At 32.6% G+C, this 23,360-nt stretch overlaps 2 protein-coding genes across 2 annotated transcripts; both read left to right on the top strand.

The window, feature by feature from the left end:
• Window positions 1-3,454: 3,454 nt before the first annotated feature.
• On the top strand, window positions 3,455-18,073 carry LOC111715828 (uncharacterized). The gene is made up of 16 exons (XM_023491212.1): window positions 3,455-3,507; window positions 4,120-4,204; window positions 5,351-5,405; window positions 8,166-8,226; window positions 9,100-9,179; window positions 11,062-11,124; window positions 11,374-11,424; window positions 11,937-12,043; window positions 12,221-12,315; window positions 12,739-12,809; window positions 14,010-14,090; window positions 15,606-15,644; window positions 16,106-16,169; window positions 16,646-16,700; window positions 16,820-17,280; window positions 17,710-18,073. The coding sequence occupies exons 1-16, from the start codon at window positions 3,473-3,475 to the stop codon at window positions 18,071-18,073; spliced, it is 1,767 nt and encodes a 588-aa protein (XP_023346980.1). The 5' UTR covers window positions 3,455-3,472.
• A 3,580-nt stretch (window positions 18,074-21,653) lies between these two features.
• On the top strand, window positions 21,654-22,079 carry LOC111715826 (uncharacterized). Its single transcript, XM_023491208.1, has one exon. It carries the CDS (start codon window positions 21,654-21,656, stop codon window positions 22,077-22,079), a length of 426 nt encoding a protein of 141 aa, XP_023346976.1.
• Window positions 22,080-23,360: the final 1,281 nt, after the last annotated feature.

Raw genomic sequence — 23,360 nt, 5'->3', positions numbered from 1 at the left:
ATCATTCTGTACTCGTTCCTCTTTTTTATCGTTCCGTTCCGTTCTTGTCATTCTTAGTTGAAGAACGGTTGCATCCCTCTTGTTCTGTTCTTAGTAACGAACAATTCCATCCAAGACAAAAGTTTTATAGAAAAGAGCATGGTTAAAAAGTAAAAAAATTACGATTTTTTAATAAAAAGTTCCTCACGGCTGTAAATAATACTTTGAATTATATATTTTAAATTTAGGGTTAAAAGAATAAGCTTAGATAATTTCTGGGCTGAGCAATGTATAATTTTGGGAGAGCGGGGGGAGGGGCGGGAGTGCTAATATCCTTAATATGTACAATATACAGAAGTTAAACTGAAACCTGTTGTGTACTCTGAGTATTGTCAGTTTAGCAGAGGTTTAAAGTGGGGGAAGGGGAGGGGGGTCAGGTAATTAAATAAAAAAATCTTTAACTATTTCTAGAGGATTTAGAACACATTCCTGATTTAAAATGCGTTCCCAACTTAGAACGAGTTCTTGATAATAAGAATGCGTTAACGATTTTAACCATTCTTTTCAAGCAATTCCCGTTCCGTTCTTTTACTAATCGTTCCAATATGTTTAAGAACGTGTTCTAAGCTTTCGTAGACAACATCAGGTTGAAAAGATATAGGGATTAGAAAATCAGAGTTTATGGAAAAGCCTCAGTTCCTTTACAGACAATAAAGAATTTTTAAATCGGTTATTTTCTCGAAACAGGGAAATCAAATTGAACTAATAATGGTCGCAATTATGGTTTTTAATCATTTTTGAAAACGATCATTAAACGATCGTTTTTTGTCTCATTTTCCAATCGTTTTCAAAAACGTTTCGTTTTCGGAAAAAACGATTGTTTGAAAAAACGACCCACTCGTTTTGAACATTTAGAAAACAAATAATGATCGTTTTTATAAAAACGATTTGCGACCGTTTTTTATACGATTGTTTTTTTAAACCATCTCTTTTGAAAAAACGATCATTTAAAAAAAATATTATAGACAATTATGTTAATGATTGTTAACAAAGGGTCGTTGTTAACGATCGTTAAAGAAGGGTTGTCGTTAACGATCGTTAATGAAGAGTTTTCGTTAACGAAACGCCGAACTTTAAAAAAAAAAATTACATGCAACTTTATTGAATGTCGTCTTACATGAAGTTAAACAGGTCTGGGGGAGCTAAAATGTCTTGATATTTTCTTTTTAAATACTCAATGATATGTACAGCTATGCCCTTCAGGTCGGTTTCCTATCTTCATTAACGATCATTAATGAAGGGTCAATTAACAATTGTTAACAAAACGTCAAGCTTTATAAAACGACCGTTTTTTAAAAACGAACTTTAAAATAAAACAATCGTTTTTAAAAACGTTAACATCCCTAGACTCACTTTCAATTAACTCCTAAAATTTTCAGGCTTTAACCTGTGCCCCTTTACCAGTCCCTTTTATCTAAATAAAAATGCTGGAGACAACGAAGCAATAAAGCAAGCAAAAAGTCCTTTTTGCTTTGAAACCGCAAATAAAAAAAAACATGATAAAGAAACAAAAACATAGATATCTAATTCATCTATATTTATAAAGCTGTAATCTCTGTTTATCTTGAATTTTGATTGGGGTACTCGGGAAACCCACGGGAATGTTTTTAGCTTGGTTTTGAGATTCATAGTTGAGTGGGTCGACTTTAATAGCGAAAATTTCATCAAGCTAGAACTCAATGAGACAACGGTTTAAAGAATATATATGTAATGTATACATATATATACAGTATGATATCAAGTAATCTGTGAAGTGAGTATAGGCATATCCCTCACTGCTATAACTGGCGTTTTAAAGATATGTATTGTTAGAAATACATTAACTTTAATAGGGTTATGAAATATATTTTTTAGTAGACTGAGTAATTTTTAATATGAATAAGATAGATGTAGACGACTTTTCTTTCAATGTTTAGATTTTTAGAAAGAAAGAAATTACAAGTTTACAAGCAAACTAATTATGAGGCACTTTGTGTATCCATGCTGTTTGAGAACATGGTACAATAAAAAATTCAAGGCGAAAGTCGTCTTTATTGTAGTATTATATATTTTTGTTTAAATGAACGCTCAATGAATAAAAAAAGAAAATTAAAAAAAATATAAAGATTGTGTAACCCCGATATACTTTGTATTGATCTATTTAAAAAAAAACTTTAAATTAGCATAATCATATGAACTTTCTTTTTATTGAAATGGTTTGCTCTGGAGTATTATATATATATGCTCCATGGAAACCAGTGTTTAATATTAATCATTATTTTATAAATTTCAGGTTTTCACCAGTTCTTACCCAATCATGGTTGGGGTTAGGATGAAATGGAAAATTATTTTTTTCACCTTCTCCATCTTAGCTGGGTAACCGATCAGAGTTGTTAATTTTGAAAATTTTCTCAATTAAGATCTGCAGGGCAACATTTAAAACATTGAAACCTATGCGAACACTTTAGATAATTCAAACTGAGAATTCTGTTTTAAATGCTTAGTTTGAAATATGAAAATTAGATTGCAAAGATATAGGGATTAGAAAAATGGAGTTTGTGGCAAAGTATTTGAAAAAAAATATGTCGACCCTTGTAAAGTAGTAAAAAGATGGGTAACAAAAGAAACTCTGATTCCAGAATTCAAAGCTAAAAACAACAATTATAAAAAAGAGGCAATCAACATATTCAACTAAAATAAACTGTAAAATATTTTTGGTTTAGGTTAATATGAAAATAAGAAATTTTTATTGTTTGGCAAACAAGTGCTTTGGGTTTGCAAAATAGTACTATATGGGTTTGCAAAAAAGCTTATAGGTTTGCAAACAAGTCTTATATGTTTGCAAAAAGTCCTTTGAGTTTACAAAAAGTGCTTTGTGTTTCAAAACAAGTGTAATAGGTTTGCAAACAAATTCTGTTTGCAAAAAAAGGTTAAGAACAATGAAACAATCCCAGCAAAACAGTAATATACCAACCAATGTTTTAGAGATAAAATAATTCATTTTAAGTACATTAATGTTTCTGTTGTTTTGTATTTTCTAAATTGAGACACAAAATACTGTGAACCAGGGAGACAACTTTTACACTAAAGTGTAAAAAAGACACATTTCGTTTGATAAGTTGATTTTTAAGCTGAAGGTACAACTGTTTGATTTATTACAATCAAATACACATAAAACTACAGAAATGTCTTCCTCATATTCCAGAGCTTAATGGGTCTCACTGCACCTTCATATCAAAACGTCATCATTAATACAAAAAAATGTTTTTTAAGACCATAGGATTGGAATTACTTTAGTTTAATTAGACGACTTTTTCAGGCAAGTTAAGGTTTGGCCATAAGAGAATGTTGTACTCAATGTACACCAAATTCCGTAGTATACAATGAACTTATTTTCAGTGGCTGTACAATTATACATTAGTTGCTTGTAAACAAACGCAACCGAAACATTAAAATGACCCAGTACACAAACCTTAGTCGCAGTCCAGAGTAACATTTATAGTTACACAATACACATTTAAAGATAAAATTAAGCGAGTAAATTAAGTCATGCCTGGGCTACTCCCCCCCCTCTCATGCCTGGGCTACTCCCCCCCCCCTCTCATGTCGAAACTGTAAGTTATTGTTTCGACATAAGACTAATTAAATTGTATGTAAACAGACCGCTAAATCAGTTTTTAGCCGCAGAAACCGAGTTCATTGTGTATTCCAGAATAAATTAGTATACAGTAAATAAATTCTCTTGCCAACCGTTGTTTTCAGGAGAAGTTTAACTTTCTAGGAAAATTGCTGGAAAAGCTACAGTGATAATCAGAAAACTGTGGAATATTCCAGAGTTTTCTGATTAATATTGTTCATCATAAAACTAACAAATTTTTCATTTTTACACTGGTGGAATTCAAACATCATTTCTATTTCTACCGACCATTAAGCTACTCAGCGTTTATTTGGCCGATTCAGCCGTTTTAACAGTTTTTTGCAAGTAGGAAAAATTTATAAAGGGAATTCATGCAATTTTGTTGAAATATTTTTGTTCAATTTTCTGCTAATATGTTATGATAAATTTATATAATGAAATTAAAATTCTTGTTGTTTTCTTAGATTGGTTAAAGCTGAGGGAGTAGTGTCAAGGAACTTTAAGAAGAAGATAATGCTGGTCAGTGCTCTGGACCTCAAACCATATCATGTCCCCCCCCCCAACTCTGGAAAATATCATAATCCGCCCTGCTTATAGTTATGCATTTAATCTTGCATTTTTGTCGCGGTATATATAACTTTCTATTATTAAAAGGGTATTTTCTGGTGCTGGGGACATTTCATAGAAAGAAATTTAAATGAAATTTCATGCAATATCATAACAGAATAATAAACAAAGGTCTTCTTTGATTTTTATTTAAGTAGTTTATGCCACCGTTAACGGTTTATGAAAGTACTAAGAGTTTAAAAAATCGATAACAGCACGGCCGTTAACGAATTTTATTACAGTGAACAGTCTTGAAATCTTAACGGGTTTTTGTAGTGTTAACAGCGTAAAACTTCCACAAAAATTCAAGGTTTTACAAATTCCAAAATTGTTTATACTGAATGTACACATTTGCTTTACTTATTTTATGCCTAATTATTCCCCTATGAGGCTTGATTGAAGAAGAGTAAATAACATAAAATATTCCTAAGTTTTAAAATGTCGGAAGTTTTGAAATAATTAAAAAAGAAAAAAGTTAACAATCCTAGGTGCAATCCGTTATGTTAACGATTTAAAAATTTGCTGTTTTAGCCGTTTGTTAACAAACTCTTCCGTTAAGTTTTGAAAACCTCCCTTCCATACTCTCCCTGATTGTCAACTTTGAAGAGAGTCATTCATTTGTATCAATCCATTTCAAGCTTGTTTCTTGTTGAGTAGAAGGCACGCACCCTTTCGGTTGCGAGTTGTAGACAGCCGCCCATCTGTCCTCCTACATCCGTCAGGTGGTCTAAACTTTTTAACCAGATGTTTGCTTTAAATGATTTTGAAACCACAGGTTCCTGAGGAGTGCGGTAATCGAACCCGTGAACACCAGTCTGGATACCAATCCAGTTACTGGCTGCGGACAAGTGTGCTTAACTTCAGTGTCAAACACTAGCCAACCAACCCCAATAAAAGTAAAATAAAAAAGGTGTACAAAGGACGTATAATAAAAAGAAGGAAGCGAGGGAAGGCAAACCACACCATTTTTCGACAGCACCACAAATGACGTTACAATTCTCACCTTTACTTAATCCGACCACACCATTTTGTCGTCTGGGCGTTCCTTTTGTGATTATATAGAAAATAATAATAATGTTGATATTTTCAGGAACAGATGTAGAAGATCCTCAACATTGCGCATTCATATATCTCTCCAGAATTGGTAAATAGTATAAATTAAGCTGGGAAGCATTATAAATTACGAAATACATTTTTTTTATAAATAATAACAATTTGTTGTTTCTTATTTAGAAGCCATACAAATTTTGCTTCCAAATAAGCGATTTTAAAAATAATTTTTTTCCAACTGCAGCTTTTGCCGATTTATAGAGTTAGATTTGAACTTAATAGATATAAAAATTTCAGATATGGAGATAGAAGTATAGAAAAGATTTAGATTATATATTTAAAACGGTTCTGCCAACATTTATTTAAATGAGTTGGTCTTTTTGTTCATTAAAGAATTTAGTGAACAATTCTGAAATATACTCCATCATTAAGTAAAGGGACACAGTGAACAATAATAAATGAGGTGCCTTGCAGTTATATGCTGTACATACATATGCTGCAGATATCTGCTGTACATACATATGCTGCAGATATATGCTGTACATACATATGCTGCAGATATAGCTGTACATACATATGCTGCAGATATATGCTTTACATACATATGCTACAGATATAATGCTGCAGATATATGCTGTGCAGATATAATGCTGCAGATATAATGCTGCAGATATATGCTGTGCATACATATGCTGTGCATACATATGCTGCAGATATAATGATGCAGATATAATGCTGCAAATATATGCTGTGCAGATATATGCTGCAGATATAATGCTGCAGATATATGCTGTGTAGATATATACTGTGCATACTTATGCTGCAGATATATGCTTTGGAGATATATGCTATGCAGATATATGCTGTGTAGATATATGCTGTGTAGATATATGCTGTTTAGATATATGCTGTGCAGATATATGCTGTTTAGATATATGCTGTGCAGATATATGCTGTGCAGATATATGCTGTGTAGATGTATGCTGTGTAGATTCATGCTGTGTAGATATATGCTTCGCAGATATATGCTGTGCAGATATATGCTGTGCAGATATATGCTGTGTAGATTTATGCTGTGTAGATTTATGCTGTGTAGATATATGCTGTGCAGATATATGCTGCAGATATATGCTGTGCAGATATATGCTGTACATACATATGCTGCAGATATAATGCTGCAGATATATGCTGTGCAGATATATGCTGTGCAGATATATGCTGTGCTTACATATGCTGCAGATATATTCTGTGCATACATATGCTGCAGAGATATGCTGTGCAGATATATGCTGCAGATATAATGCTGCACATATATGCTGTACATACATATGCTGCAGATATAATGCTGCAGATATAATGCTGCAGATATATGCTATGCAGATATATGCTGTGCATACATATGCTGCAGATATATGGTGTGCATACATATGCTGCAGATATATGCTGTGCATACATATGCTGCATATATATGCTGTGGAGATATATGCTGTGCAGATATATGCTGTGCAGATATACGCTGTGCAGATATACGCTGTGCAGATATACGCTGTGCAGATATATGCTGTGCAGATATATGCTGTGTAGATATATGCTGTGTAGATATATGCTGTGTAGATATATGCTGTGCAGATATATGCTGTGCAGATATATGCTGTGCAGATATATGCTGTGTAGATATATGCTCTGTGTAGATATATGCTGTGTAGATATATGCTGTGCAGATATATGCTGTGCAGATATAGATATATGCTGTGTAGATATATGCTGTGCAGATATATGCTGTGCAGATATATGCTGTGTACATATATGCTATGCAGATATATGCTGTGCAGATATATGCTGTGCAGATATATGCTGTGCAGATATATCCTGTGCAGAAATATGCTGTGCAGAGATATGCTTTGCAGATATATGCTGTGCAGATATATGCTGTGCGGATTAATGCTGTGCAGATAAATGCTTTGCAGATATATGCTGTGCAGAAATATACTGTGAAGATATATGCTGTGCAGATATAATGAAGGAAACTTAATACAACACGTTTTAACACAAAATCTCGTTGTTATTCATAAAGGTTAAATTGATCCTAAATAGTTTTTTTGCCCAAGCACTATAAAGTTTGAACACTATCACCTTGACATTTTTTTTATTTTCAATGACTAGATTTTTAAAGGATTTTTTGTAAAAATTTTTTTTAATGCATAGTCTAGGGTACAGGTCTGTAAAAAGGCCAGTTCGTGGGAAAAAATCTATTTTTTTTATTATTTAAGCTACAGATATATAAATTCCCTTGAAAAATGTATGTAAATATGTCTTAACGTCTTGAAAAATTGGGCTATGAACATGCATTGCAACCTTTACTCTAAGGGGGTGGGGAAATCCTCGCCCCCCTTCCCAGTGTATACACTTCAAATAAAGGGTTACTTTCAGAAATGACTTTCACAGTCCTTTAAAAGGAAAAGGATAGATTAGTCAGATAAAAAAGCAGAGAGTACTTTTACAGAAAGAAAATCTGACAAATATTTACAAGGAAACATTTCAAAATATTTATCATATTTATATCTAGGAAAACATTTCAAAATATTTATCATATTTATATCTTGGGAAACATTTCAAAATATTTATCATATTTATATCTTGGAAAACATTTCAAAATATTTATCATATTTATATCTAGGAAAACATTTCAAAATATTTATCATATTTATATCTAGGAAAACATTTCAAAATATTTATCATATTTATATCCAGGAAAACATTTCAATCATATTTATATCCAGGAAAACATTTCAAAATATTTATCATATTTATATCTTGGAAAACATTTCAAAATATTTATCATATTTATATCTAGGAAAAGATGAAAATACACTTTTTACTTTCCAAAACGACACTTGCTTCTTGGGAAAGCACAGGTACAAATTAGAACTTTGCCACAAACTCAAATATCTTTATCTTTGCAATCTGATGGTGTAAAGCTTTGATATTTCAAGCTTAGATTATTTAATCTACTCAAGAAATAAGTTCAGAAAAATTAATTAAACATGGCATTTTATCATTATAGTGTTTTCCAAGTATTTTATTTCAAACTCTCTTATGTGTCAAATCAAATGTGTTAAATATTTATACACTCTCTACTAAACCCAATTGTATACGCAACATTAATATGAATGTCTTGTTTTATTATAAATATTAAATTTAAGATCTATTTTGTATTCTCTTTAAGCTGGTACCCCCATTAATTTAAAATAAAACAATTATAAAAAGTCATAATAGTCTTCTAATCAAAATATTGCGATTAATATTTAAAGATCAAGCAATCATTTTTTTTGTTCATGACTATTCGTCTTTTTTTGGACCCTTAGAGATGGGGTCGTTCTGACTTTTTAAATTTCGTTCGTTCATCTTTCGTGTTAGTTTTTTTTCTATTTTGTTTGTTGTCAAATTAGCCTTCATTTTCCATCTACTTTCGTTTTCTCACTGAACGATCGTTCAGTAAAAGCATTTGTTCATTAAAATCGTTCGTTAAATAAGATTTTTCGTTCAGTAAAAGATCTTTTATTTTATTAAAAGTGTGTTCCAAAAAATCGTTCATTCAGTAAAACAACTTATTTTTAAAGTTTTTTTTTTTAATTGCTTTAAAGAAAGGAAGTTTTCCTTTCTCTGAATGCTCAAAGTAGTTCGTCCATGTTCGTTATTTTCTAAATGACGTATTGTTAACGAAAAATGTTGTTCACCTGTTTACAAAACCAATCAGCATGTGAAAGGAAAATACTCTGTTTTGTCAGGGACATTGAAAGAAGAATTGTTGAGGCAGGACTGCAGACAACAAATAACACTTTAAGAGTTTGGCAAGAAGATTTCCCAAGTAAATATCCAAACCTCTTGATTCAGTCTGGGATTTAATGCATATTATGAATAACAATACAAAATATTTTCAACATTTTTTTGTTAAAATGTGTATTTTTGAAACCATGAGATTTTTTGTATTATTAAACATCTGAAACATTAAAGTCTGTAAGATACAGGGTGTCCCAATAAACATGGGAATTCAGTAATGAATTTGATATAGTCTATTTAAATAATTATTTGATTTAGTATAGTGATACTTACTGAGAAAGCTGTAATCCGTAAGATTTTGGTCTGCTATGTTTACATCTGTTTGTTTATGTTTTGACTGTATACGGTTGTATTACAGTATACAAACACAGTAAACCTATCCGTCTGCAATCTGTATCATTCATCTTGAAGAGAGACGCATTATTGCAGCCATTAACCGTTTTCATAAAATAAACTCAAGCAGACATAATTAGATTATGGCTTTTGAAATGGTTTATTACAATGCTAATTCTTAACATAATTGTATATTTGTTTTGAATTCAGCAAATGTATTGAATATTCGGAATGTAGGACAATATATCTATACTTAAATCTTGAAGAATGATATATACTTTGGAGAAAAAAACTCAGCTGGAGCGGTTGAACGAGAGGTTGAGATCTAGCATAGACTCTACACAGTTCAGAATAAGAAATAAATAAGAAATTTACAATTTGTTCAACCACTAAATCGCACTTTTCACATTTTCAACAAATGAAATATATTTTTTCCTGAATAACGTTTTTGCTTTCAACCGCTGGTGTTCAGATTTTTCAGCAAATTTTTATCTTTCAACGGCTGATTTTAAGATTTTTTAGCAACTTTTTTACTTACAACCACTGGTTTAAAGATATTTCAGCAACTTTTTTGCTTTCAACCACTGGTTTAAAGATATTTCAGCAACTTTTTTACTTACAACCGTTTTCAGATATTTCAGTAACTTTTTTGCTTTCAACCGCTGGAGGCGCTGGTTTAAAGAAGAGAGATTACAGGCGCATTTCTGCAGCCATTTACCGTTTTCATAAAACAAACTCAAGCAGACATAATTAGATTATGGTTATTGAAATCAGGTATTACACTGCTAATTCTTAACAAAGACCATCTAAAATTTGTCACTGAATTCCCATGTTTATTGGGACACCCTGTACAAAAAATCTTAAGTTATCGTTTTTATTTTCAGTTCTTCAATGTTGTTTCGCCAACAACTCATAGCAAAAAATATAAGAAAGTTTAAGTTTGCAACCCCCCCCCCCGAATTTTTTTCAAAGTTTTGTTAAAACTGAAAATTCATGTAAAAAGCAGTTTAATGTTTTTAGACAAAATTCTTTTATTTTTGTTGTATATTTTAAGTTATGCATTTGATTGTACTTTATAGTTGAAGATCGTTTTTTTACTAGTTTTAAATTTAAAGTTTGCATGATCTATTTCAACATTTATTTAATTGATTTTTAATATTTAATGTTAACTAACATCAAAGTTTGCTTAATCATGCAAATTTGCGCTAATATTACCAGTGGGCAGCGGCTAATTATTTTCATTACCCTATAAGGCCTCGAATATGTGGATTTTGAAATAACCACTTCATATAAAAACCTCAAATAATTAATTATTTTACAAAATAAATATGAAAAATATGGTAAAGTTATGAGAGATGCTATGGCGTGTTTAAAATCTTAATTAGTGCTTCACTTATCTATATATTAAGCATATATGAAGATAAGATATATTGATGAAAGACAAAATATGTCCAAATAGAATGCATAGCGGGTGAGCGGGCTGCTGCACATCCATACTGAGATGTAGGTTACGGAATGGAAGTCAAAATGGTGCCGCGTGCCCTAATATTATGTAATTTATAAACTTTTTAATTTAGCATGTCAGATTCCTGAAGACCCTTTGAACGGTAGGTTTGACTGCTACATGAATATTAGAACAGGTAAAATTTGTTCATTATTACAGTGTATCAACGTCTTCAGCTTTAACACCTTTGTTTCAAATTTCTACTAGCTTGTTTAAATCCAATCAAGGTTCACTTACATGTATGGGTACTTCTTAGGACCAATAGATTTCAATAGTGGCAGGATCTATACTAAACATCTCTATCCATGCAAATTTTACAATCCAATTAGAGGTTCACTTGTAAATTACTTGCTGGAAAATAGTGATTAGGAAACTTTTGTTTTAGAAAAGTGTTTTCTTGTTTGCACACCAGGATTTGTTCCACGTTTATACCGAGGTATGATTCTAAATAGGGGCGGATACAGGATTTAAGTGAGGGGGGGGTAAGATTTTTTAGGAACAAACAAATTCATAATTAGGAACAAAAAATCGCACCGCAGGCGAAAATTTTGTTTGACTTAAAAGACTCAAAAAGAGTCCAAATTAATGACTAAAGACAGATATTTTTCCTGTCTTGCACTAGGGTTTCTTTCCCTTAAGCATGCTAATAAGAAGTTATTCTGAAAATAGGAACAAAAAATTCCCAATTTAGGGGGGGGGGGCGAATGTCCACCAACCCCCCACCCCCTGTATCCGCCCCTGATTCTAATGACAAATCATTCAAAATAGCTGAGACAATTGCATATTTGCAATACCTGTATAGATATTCGAAATTTTAATATGTTATTTGGTGCATATATAGGAATGAAGATAGTACAAGTTTAAAGGCAAATTTTCAAATTGTTTAAAAACTGTCAGTTCTTCAACTCAAATAATCCCAAAGGAAAGATGAATTTGCTCATATTTAAGGCACTTACTGCAAAGAAAAAGGAAAAACTGGTGAATGGAATGTGAGCATCTCTAGTATGGATTGTATACCAACCACAACAATATTTGTAACAGGAGGAATCTTTAAGGTAGAAAACAATAAACTAAACATTTAAAAACGTCTATCTAGATTAAAGCTCAAGTCCACCTTGATATTTTATATTGTCTCAGTATTATCTGTTGATGGAAGTGGCTACATAATGGAACTGACCTTTTTTGTGGATCATATTAGTTTCAGATTTAATTATAGATGTACATTTTTCCAGGACCTTCTCGACCGTGTTTTTAAGCCATATCAGCCAGAGGAACTAAGATATAGAACCGGGACTTGGTTTTACAGACCAACAGCTCAATATTTCAGGCAAGATCTCTTTCTGAATATGCTTAAAGGGACTGTAAGCTTCATTTCAAGTGACCCTTAATAAAGGACAAGATGGCAATGCCTGATTTACAATGGTACCCTTGAAACATTTGTCTGATCAAGTATGAAATAGATATCCATGTTTTTTGTTTCTTTAAACTATTTATTTTCTTTAGGGGTTTTTCTGCAAAAAAGATTTGCGCATTGTTTGCCAATTAGAAACAATGGAAAATTGATCAGAATTAATCTGTTTCTGAGTAAGGATAGGATCTTCCACATGTTTGACCAAATAAAGCTTTTGAGGCCGTTGTGGTAAATAAGGCATTGCCTGCAAGGGTCGCTAGAAATTACTCTTACAGTCCCTCTAAAATGAATGAGTACACCTTGGTAATTTACATTTTTGATGCAATTGAACTATTTTAGGGGAAAACTGCTATTAAGTGGAGGTTTCCACACAAAGAATATGATGCATAATTACGATAGTAGTTCTAAAGGAAAAATTTGCATCATGAATCAGTTTGAAGTTTGTAGATATCATATCATAATTATGAAAATGTTGTGCAGTTGATTTTAATAATTATGGACGTGAAATAAATTGCCCTGTTAGGAACACAGAAATAAAGTTGAATCAATTTCTTAAAAATTTTCATGGATTTTCTAAAATTTTAGCTAGTGAACTCACACAAAAAATGTACCTGATATTGAAAACAGATACACTTCCCCAACACTCCCCACAATCCGTTAACACTCTCAACACTCCCCAGATACTCCCAACACTTTCCTAACACTCCCCAAAATCCCCATACTCCCTACACTATTCCAACACTCCTACCACTCCACCAATTCTCCCAACACTCCCTAAACCCCCAACACTCCCCATACTCCACCAATACTCCCCGCACTTTCCAAACACTACCCGTACTCTTCAAACTCTTCCCACACTCTCCATACTCCGCTGAAACTTCATATACTCCCCTAACACTCCCAAAACTTCCCCAACACTCCCCGCACACTCCACACTCTGCAAACACTTTTGCAATCTTGCCAGGCTACATTATTTGCATATGTAATCATAAACATCATAATAATTAACAACCTAATCATTAACAACCTAATCATTAACAACCTAATCATTAACAACCTAATCATTAACAACCTTATCATTAACAACCTAATCATTAACAATCTAATCATTAAAAACTTAATCATTAACAATCTAATCATTAACAACCTTATCATTAACAAACTAATCATTAACAACCTAATCATTAACAATCTAATCATTAACAACCTAATCATTAACAAACTAATTATTAACAATCTTATCATTAATACACAGCAAATGTCTTTTAAAAATTGAAAAGTTTTGAAATAACAAGCGTAGAACCAAAGATGCTGCATGCTAAAAGCTCTTATTAACGAATTACAAAAATTAAGGACATGTTATACTATAAGTATATTACTTATTTTTTATAAGTTTATTACTGTAAAGGATAGTGATATTGTGATTTCAACGGCTTCTCGTTTTCAATCGCAATATTACTCCTGCAGTATCAAACATTTATCTCAGTTTAGGGTAAAGAAAACCAAACTTTTTTTGAATTTTTATCATATTTATTTATAAATGAGACCCAGCAATCCACAAATTTTAAGATAAAAATCAATTCTGTAGAAAAGATCAAATTTTTTAACAGCATTGAATCCCTATCTGAATCTGAAATCTTTTCATGAGATTGGTACAACGGTTGTTGTTCATGACAAACTCTATACTTTAGGTAAGTTTAATCACAGGTAAATTCAAAGTACTGAAGCATCACGTAAAAACATTTAACACAAATTGAAATTTAAAACTCAATTACAAAGTAAAAAAGTGTTTTTCCAAAATAAAATGAATGATTTTTTTAATCTTTGATTAAAAATCCGTCGAAAAAAGTGCTTAGCTATGAATACATTAATATTTAAAATGTACAGGTTAACAACAAATATCATATTCAATCTTCATGTAATGGGTGTAAATGGGTTTTAACCATAGAGAATACAATATATAGAGAGGAATTAAAAGAATCTCTCAGTACGAATTTTTTCAGTCCCTTTCAGCCTGAAAGGGAATTCAAAGTGTACAAATCATGTAAATGTTCACAAATTATTTGCAGTAGAGTATAATAGTGTTCCCTAGGCTATCCATTTCAATTTCGAATTTTTTAAACTGTTAATAAACTTTATAATGAATTAGGTGAATAAAAACATCATTTGATTTATAGTTATAACGGAAAATCATCGTTTGTAAAGTGGAAGGCATAGAGTCTACGTGAAATGATCATTGGTCAATTATGAAACCAGCCTATTTCATAATTTGGTTTTCTTTTAACAATAATTTTAGATTTTCTATATAATGATATTCCAGGGCCAACAGGTTATGTAGCATAAATATGTGAAGTACACATGCAGTATGGAAACAGTACAACAAAATAGCCGTTTTACACTTTTTTCCATTTAATTCCTCTCTATATATTCTATTCTCTATGGTTAACTTATGACTTAAAAACTAGGATCCTTAGTTTTATGTAAGTCTCACAAGACCCCAGGGAAGGGTTTGGTTGGTCCAGATTTAATTTGTTTCCTTTAAAGCAATGTCAATAAAAATGTTAAATGCACCAATTTTAACAGTAAAATTTGAAAAATTTGTTTTTCTGGAGAACAAACTGACATCGGAGAGCAATTAAGTTAACTCTATAAAGGCTGGGGGGTCAGAATAAAGACGGGGGGGGGGGCGTCCCACACTTCCGCACCTAGGAAATGGCGATAGAGAATAGCATAGGGTTAAAATGCATGTTTAAGGCCCAATTTATCAAGGCCAGCTCAATTTATAGTATGGGTGCTAGGGAGGGTTGAGTATATGCCATAAAAAAAGGAAAAATATGTAAGAAATATTTTTTTCTGTTTAAAACAAATATCAAAGTGTGACACATATTTCTACATCCATTTTTTCAAGGGCATTTCAAAAATATAGTTTTTAAATCTTTTGCTTTAGTCATAAAAAAGTTATGGGCTATTTTATATATTTTTTTACACAGACCAGACTATTTACCGCCCTGTATATAAAAAAAATTACAAATAATCCTTAAAATTCCTATTTATGAAAAATCAAACAATTTCAAGGTTGTTGTGTCAAGAATGAGATTGCTAAGGCAAAAAAACTAGATCTTGGTTAGGGTTAAACCAATATCTGATAAAACCAATATAACCATAAAAGTCTGTAGTATAAATAAAAAAAAAGTTATCTATTCTAGGCCCTTATACAAATTTGGCGGAGTATTACCAGGAAAATAGTAAGTAAAAAGAAAAAGTCGACATACCTCGTAAAATGAGAAATTTTATTTTTAATTAAGGCCGGGCATATGTTCCTTATTTTTTGAAATCGTTCATTCTATTCATTCCCGTGGAAGAATAATCATTCCCCAGGAAATGTTAGTTTCAACCGTTTTTTAAATGAAATCTCAGGTAGCCATTTGTTCTAGCGTTTTAGAGGGCAAGAACAGAACTTTGTTTAAATAAAAACGTTTCGTTTTCGCTTTTAGCCATTATTTTTTTTTTCAAAACTGGCTTATCCATTTTGTTAAAGATTTAAGAATTAACGGTTTTTACGGTTCTTTAACAGACTCTGCCGTAAATATTCGAAAACCTGCATTTCATTAACGGAATTTTGCTTCACCATACGCCAAGCCCATGGCAGTATCTAGAGGTTAATTTGATCACTAGGAAATTTTGTGTTCTCATTGTAAACTTTTAGATGAAGGCAAAACATTTGCGGGACCTATTCTTCAATCCACTGGCTTCTATCGATGTGCAGTTAGGTGAGAAAGTTTTCATAAAAACTGAGAAATTGTAATATTTGAAGAATGGATTGCTCATACTGCAGTTCCTATCCCCCCGCTCTCTCTCTCTTTGATCTCTGAGTCACAGCAAAATACAGAACCAAGGCTTCGTCAGTACACTCCAGGATCCCAGATAGAAAACATATTTGAGCCTTTTGCTTCGTTGTTTTCTAATGAAGGCTTTGGGGACTTGTACTTCATAGACAGCCAACAGATAGGTTATTAACTTGCTCGGCAGAGGACACAAGAGGCGAGGCCAGCAGCCTCCTTCATATCATCCTATCCTCAGGTTTCTCATATATTAGGAGAACTACATTCCTTAGTTCAATGACAGGTTCAATTCTACTCTAGATACCTGATCTGATCCTACTAAGAGGACCACTTGAGTTATAGAGCAACCTATGGATAGAGAGGTGTCTGAAGAGACTCTAGATACTCAAGTTGGTCCTACTAAGTGGACCACTGGAGATAATGAGCAAGCATAGATCTAGTCCTACCCCAGTCCAGCTAGTTTATTTACTCTAGATGCTCAAGTTGGTCCTACTAAGAGGTCCACTGGAGCTATAAGAGCAAGTGGTAGATCTAGGCCAATGAAGCTAAACTTGAATTGTAGAAGCTACTTTTGACAGATAGCTCTCCACACAGCTAGTCCAACTATAGACGAGGATGTACCTGAGGAAACTCTAGATGCTCAAGCTGGTCCTATTGACAGGGCTACTGGAGTCATAGAGCAACTCACATATCCAAGACAATCAAGTCCAACCAAAGTTCAGCTAGTTCAACTACAGGTCCAAACCAACTCTCCAGATGTTCCTAGGGACAGAAACACTGGAGAGAGTCCAGCATATATAGATAGAAGAGAACTAGACTGTCTAGCTAATACATCAGGAGCTGCTCCATACTATACAGAGGATTCTATACAAGATTCTGATATAGTTTGTGGATTGGAGCAGCTAGAATACCAGTATAGATCAATGACTCCAGGAGAGGAGGACATCTCCATGATCTATGAGGACAAGATCTACCATCCTCCAGATATGAATGAGATAATCCAGGATACCAGATGCTATACCATCCTGGGATTGGAGATGTTGCTCTTTGGAGACAGCTCTTCACATATCTGGAGTAGCTAGATGATCCAGTCAGGAATAGGAGATACACTCAATCTCATCAAGAGATTTATATCCTCTAGTTTCTGGGACTGGACCAATTGCTCTTTTACCAGCCTGTCTAAACTACAAATAAGAATACAGAAGAGAACTAGGATATCCAAGAACAAGAATAGCAAGGATATAGGGAGGAACTAGAAGCTCTAGGATACCAAGGGGAACTAGGATATCAGGAACTAGAATGTCCAGGATACAGAGAGGAGCTAAAAGCTCTAGGATACTGAGGGGAATTAGGATATTATGAACCAGGATATAGATAGGGAATAGGATCACCAAGATATAGAGAAGTACTGGAGCATCCGGTCAGACCTAGGACTCCAAGAGCAATATACAAGATAATCTTGGAGCAGGATATGGTGCTCTTCACAAACAGCTCTTCACCGACCTGTTGTAATAGCAGCTGGGAATGTAGTTGAACCATCTCAGCTAGTGGGAGCATCTCAGATAGTAGGAGCCACTGTGGATATTGTGGACATATCTCATAATCTAGGAGCAGCTGTGGATATTGTGGATATATGTCAAACTCTAGGAGCAGCTGTAGATATCGTGGACATATCTCATACTCTAGGAGCAGTTGTGGATATTGTGGACATATATTATACTCTAGGAGCAGTTGTGAATAGCATGGACACATCTCAGCTATTAGGAGCATCTCAAATGGTAGGAGTATCTCCGCAAACAGAGTATCAGGGACTCAATGAGCAGTTTCGGTAATGTACAGCTAATATAACAGAGACTCTAGAAGCAGCTGGATTTAAGAAACATTACAAGTAGTTACCGTGTCATCCAGGATTAAAGTGTATGAGATACTGAACTGGAGCAGCTAAACAAGATATCGAGTTGAGTGTAGTATAGAAGGGGTTTTCCTTGGTAACTTTGAGGGGTAAATATATTCCCTCAAAATTCCCCTAAAAGTTACCAAGGAACACCCAGGGTGTTTTGAGGTAACTTTGTGAGCAAGAACCATTTGCCCCCCCCCCCCTCATATGTACGGATTATGTACTTCACATTTATATAGCTTCATGATCCCCTCAAAGTTACTGAGGAACACCAAGGTGTTCTGAGGTAACTTTGTGAGGGACAACCATGTACCCCCCCCTCATATGTATGGATTGTGTACTTCACATTTATTTTCATATTTCATATTTCATGATTTTTATTCAACTACAAAGCACACAATAATAATAATACTAATAACAAATCACAATTTACTATGTAGTTTGGACCCGCCTAACCAGAATTGGTTGTTTTGATTGGTTGGCCCATTATAAGCAAATAAGAATTGTAAATAAATAGATGGATGTACACTGTACAGTGTACATTTTAAACAAAACAATGATGATAAATAATGAATAAGGTAAAGAGAGGGGGTAAAAAGTATAAGGGAAAGGGTGGGTACTCAGCGGAAGGGTTGTAACAGATGGTAACATATATTATTAGAATCATGTTTATGAATTACAGGGTGACGAAGATAGCAAAGACTAAGTTTATCCAAATGAAAAACAGTTATTTTTTTACAGATATAACTTGCATAACTATCTAAATAGTTTTTGAAGATTTTTCTTTTAAACAGTTTATATGATTTTGTTCTATTTGGTTCAGCTAAAGAATTAAAAATATCATGGAAGGAAGTTGGAAGATTTTTTAAAAGTATTTATGCATAGAACACCTAGTTTATATGTATCATCAAGATTTAGAAGTTCTAATGTGAAGAATATTGGATCTGAATGTGCTTTTAATGAACTAATATTCATTGCTCTAATTGCCCTTTTTTGCAAAGAATTTCTGTAGTTTAACATTTATTACGCCCCCTCCCATGTTATAATTCCATTCTCAATATGTGGCCTTACAAGTGCATTATAAACTAGTAGGCGAATGTTTAATGGTAAAATGTTTTTTAATCTGATTCAGAGCAAAAATTGAGATAGCAATCTTATTTGAAACATGTTCTATTTGACAATTTAAGAATTCATAAATTTTGGGTCCAACAAATTTAAAGTAGTTATTTGTACAGTCAGTTCCTATTCTTTCCAGAATCTCATTTTCAATTTAAAATTTGCAGTTCTTAGGATCAAAATGCATATTTTTATTCCTAAAGATCATAAACTTTGTTTTGGAGACATTTAATGTTAAACAGTTTGCCTGAAACCATGCTGCTGCCTGTTTTAGTTCAAAGTTGGCATCAATTACTAAAGCTTCAATATGTGGAGATGATTTTGGAAAACTAGTGTTTTCGACAAATAGATTAGTAAAAAAAGACGTTGCTAATGGCAAATCGTTTATGTATATGAGAAATAGTAGGGGCCCAAGAAAACTTCCCTGGGGAACACCGTATACAACTGTTTTTTCTTTAGAAAAAATACCATTTATACATACATATTGAGTCCTATTGCATAGGTAGTTTTAAAACCAGGTGTTAGCTACATTTTTGAAACTGTAGTACTCAAGGTTTTTTAACAGAATATTTAAGTCACAACAGTCAAAAGCTTTCTTTAGATCTAAAAATATTTCCAGTGTAAATTCTGGTTGAGGTTTATTAAGATTTTTGTAAAATTTATTCATTAGGTGTAGTAATGGTTGATTATTATTATGTTTTGGTCTAAATCCATAATGATGTTGAAAGAAAATCTCAAACTTGTTAGGATATTTAAAAATTTGTGTCGCAGCTTTTTTTTCAAGAAGTTTACTTAGCACTGGGAGAATACTGATTGGTCTGTAGTTATTAAATTTATCTTTTTGTTCAGTTTTAAAGATAGGAATTATTTTTGCACATTTATAATCACTAGGGATATATCCTGTTTTAAAAGAAAGGTTAAACAAATGCGCTATAGGATAGACAATACTTTCAATTATTTCCTTCAGTAGCTTGGTAGAAATATTGTCCTTGCCTTAACTGTTTTTAGGTTTTAGTTTACTCACTGTTTCAAGAATAATTTCTGGTGTAATATTTGCAAACTCATTCCTTGGATGGCTCCTTTCGATACGTTTCAAAATTGTTATTGGAATCCTAAATATAACTAGACAATCTGGGTCCAACGTTCACAAAAAAATCATTAAAACCCTCTGCTATCTCAGCAGATCCCACATAACTTCATAACATCATCAGTGAAAATTTCAGGAACTGAATGACTTTTTTTCTTTGAAGAAATAATAGAGTTTAGTAAAGACCAAGTCTTTGTAATGTCTTTTGAGTATTCTGTAAATTTAGAATAAAAATAACTAGTCTTGGCCTTTTTTATTGTTGTGCGATAAACAGAATTGTATTTTCTAAAAGTTTCTATATTGTTTGTAGTTGGATTCAGAATTGTTTTCTTGAATAATATTTCTTTTTGTTTCCTAGATACTAGCAAAGGGACGTAAACCAAGGGTTAATAGAATTTTTATTTTTGTTTGAGTTATATTTAATAAATGGAAAGCTTTCTTAAAAAAATATTATTTAAAATGTTAGAAAATTCAGAAAAAGCTGTAGAAGGTCTTCATTTATCATAACATGAGTCCAGTCATTATTTAACAATTTTTCCTTAAACTTGGCTTTATTTTCCATTGAAGTATTTCTAATTAGAACTGGTTTGCTACCAATATTATCTTCATGTTGTGTACATTTAGACCATGAAAAAACGGGTAAATGGTCAGATAAACTTGAGTAGATGATTCCACATTCTTTTGACTCAGGATCTGAATTACTAAATATGTGATTTAGTAATGTTGCAGATGTTTGAGTAATATGTGTAGGGAGTGTAATTAGTGAAAGAAGTGAATGTGTTAACAGGGTGTTGAAAAAGTTAGATGTAGCATTGTGAGAATTGTGATTAAGCAGATTAATATTTAGGTCGCCCATAATTTTAATTTCTTCAGCTTTACTCATTAATTTGTCGGATAAAATTTTTTAAAAAATAGATTTGTGGCGGCTATGAAAGTCGTCTTTCCTAAGAAGAACCTTTTCGCGGCAAGTAGAAGAATAGAGGGAGTTTTCCAGAAGCCACGTCATGATATATATATTTTCTACTTTAGAAACTTAGATAAAAAATATAGTTAGTCGTTATCATTTCTCGTCTTATTGCTATCCGCCAAATTGGTGACCCCGGACTAGTGAATACGTTTTCTTTTCTAAGTCCCAAGTTAAACAACCCATCGTGTTGTAGTTATACACCAAGTACTCAGTGTTTTGAGTTATATTCTGTTTGTTCGCTAGTATTATTTCGGCTGAAAAGTGAACCAGCCTCCCTGTTTTCTCCACAGGCTATCACAGTAAGCGAAACCCTAGCTCGACAGTGTTTTATTTTTCAGCGTGACGATGCCCGGAGACCCAGCTCTAAGCACAGGCGCGACAAACCAGTCGGATTCTAATCCTAGTCAGCTTTATGCAGTTGCTCTGAAACTGCCTGCTTTCTGGCCCGACAGCTGCGAGTCCTGGTTCATCAACGCTGAGTCCCAGTTCCACCTCAAGAATATATCCAGCAGCATCACCAAGTTCCATCATGTGGTTGCATCTTTACCACAGAACGAGATAGACAATGTTGTGGATATAATAAGGAGCCCGCCTACTGCTGATCCTTACGGTGTTTTGCGATCTCGGCTATTACAGACACATTCTCTGACTGATTACGCACGCTGTGAATCGATCATGTCACTTCCTCTGTCTGGAGATATGCTTCCTTCAGCTCTCTTATCCAGGATGAGGGCTTTCTCGTCTTATTGCTATCCGCCAAAGATTCCATAATTTCAGTAAACTTAGGAGGTCTATATACATTACCAATAATTCTAAATTTCTTTGAAGAAACTTTGACTTTTAGAAAAATAGATTCAAAAACTCTTTTCTCAAAGACAGATATATTTTCTAACACCTCAAAATCATGTTTATTTTTTACCCAGCAGGCTACCCCCTGTATGTATAAAATGTCTTATTTTTCACTTTAGCTTTATGTCAGATAAATAGAAGGTAGTGAAAGTAGTAATAATAATTAAGTAATAATTTAAATTTTAAAAATAAAGATATGCATTGATTTATATATAAATTTTGAAATTAAATGGTAGAAATTTTAAAAAGTCAGTTGGGTATTGAAAAAAAAAATTCTAGAATAAATGTTGATAAAAAAGATTTCAACAAGTCTGTGGTAGTGAGGGTATTGGGGAATTGAAAAAAAAATTCTTGAATAAATGTTGATAAAAAAGTTTCAACAAGTCGGTGTTAGTGAGGGTAGTTTGAAATTAAAAACAAATTCTTGAATAAATGTTGATGTATAGATTTTAAAAAGTCAGAGGTAGTGAGGGTAGTGGGGAATTGGAAATAAATTCTTGAGTAAATGTTGATATATAAATTTTAAGAAGTCGGAGGTTGTGAGGGTAGTGGGGAAATGAAAAAAAATTCTTGAATAAATGTTGATTGAAAAGTTTTATCAAGCCGGTGGTAGTGAGGGTAGTTTGAAATAAAAAACAAATTCTTAAATAAATGTTGATATACAGATTTTTAAAAGTCGGAGGTAGTGAGGGTAGTGGGGAAATGAAAAAAAATTCTTGAATAAATGTTGATAAAAAAGTTTCAACAAGTCGGTGGTGTGGTAGTGAGGGTAGTTTAAAATAAAAAACAAATTCTTGAATAAATGTAGATATATAGATTTATATCAACATTTATTTTTAATTTCTTTTAATAAATACTTTATCATGTATCACATATAACACGTATGTATACGTACCAAATACATATATACTTTAATATACCCAAAACCATTACTAGAGACTTTTGGCACACACATATATATCATATAAAAATATTCAATATAAATAGATATATTCACGTAAAACAAAATTATGCATATAATGACATATTCTAGAAACTTTAATCTAAAATCAATATATATTATAGTATATGAATAAAAATCAATAAAGCAATGCACTGAGTTTCTCAAATATTCAACGAGTCGGTTTTTCTTACAATATATTTATATACAAAAGATACAAACTTTAAATCGAACGATACTAATACAAACTAAATATTATGAAT

Source organism: Eurytemora carolleeae, unplaced genomic scaffold, assembly GCF_000591075.1.
Source record: "Eurytemora carolleeae unplaced genomic scaffold, Eaff_2.0 scaffold1879, whole genome shotgun sequence".
Classification (NCBI taxonomy): domain Eukaryota; kingdom Metazoa; phylum Arthropoda; class Copepoda; order Calanoida; family Temoridae; genus Eurytemora; species Eurytemora carolleeae.
The sequence above is the reverse complement of the archived record's forward strand: the minus strand, read 5'-3'. Positions and strand labels throughout refer to the sequence as shown.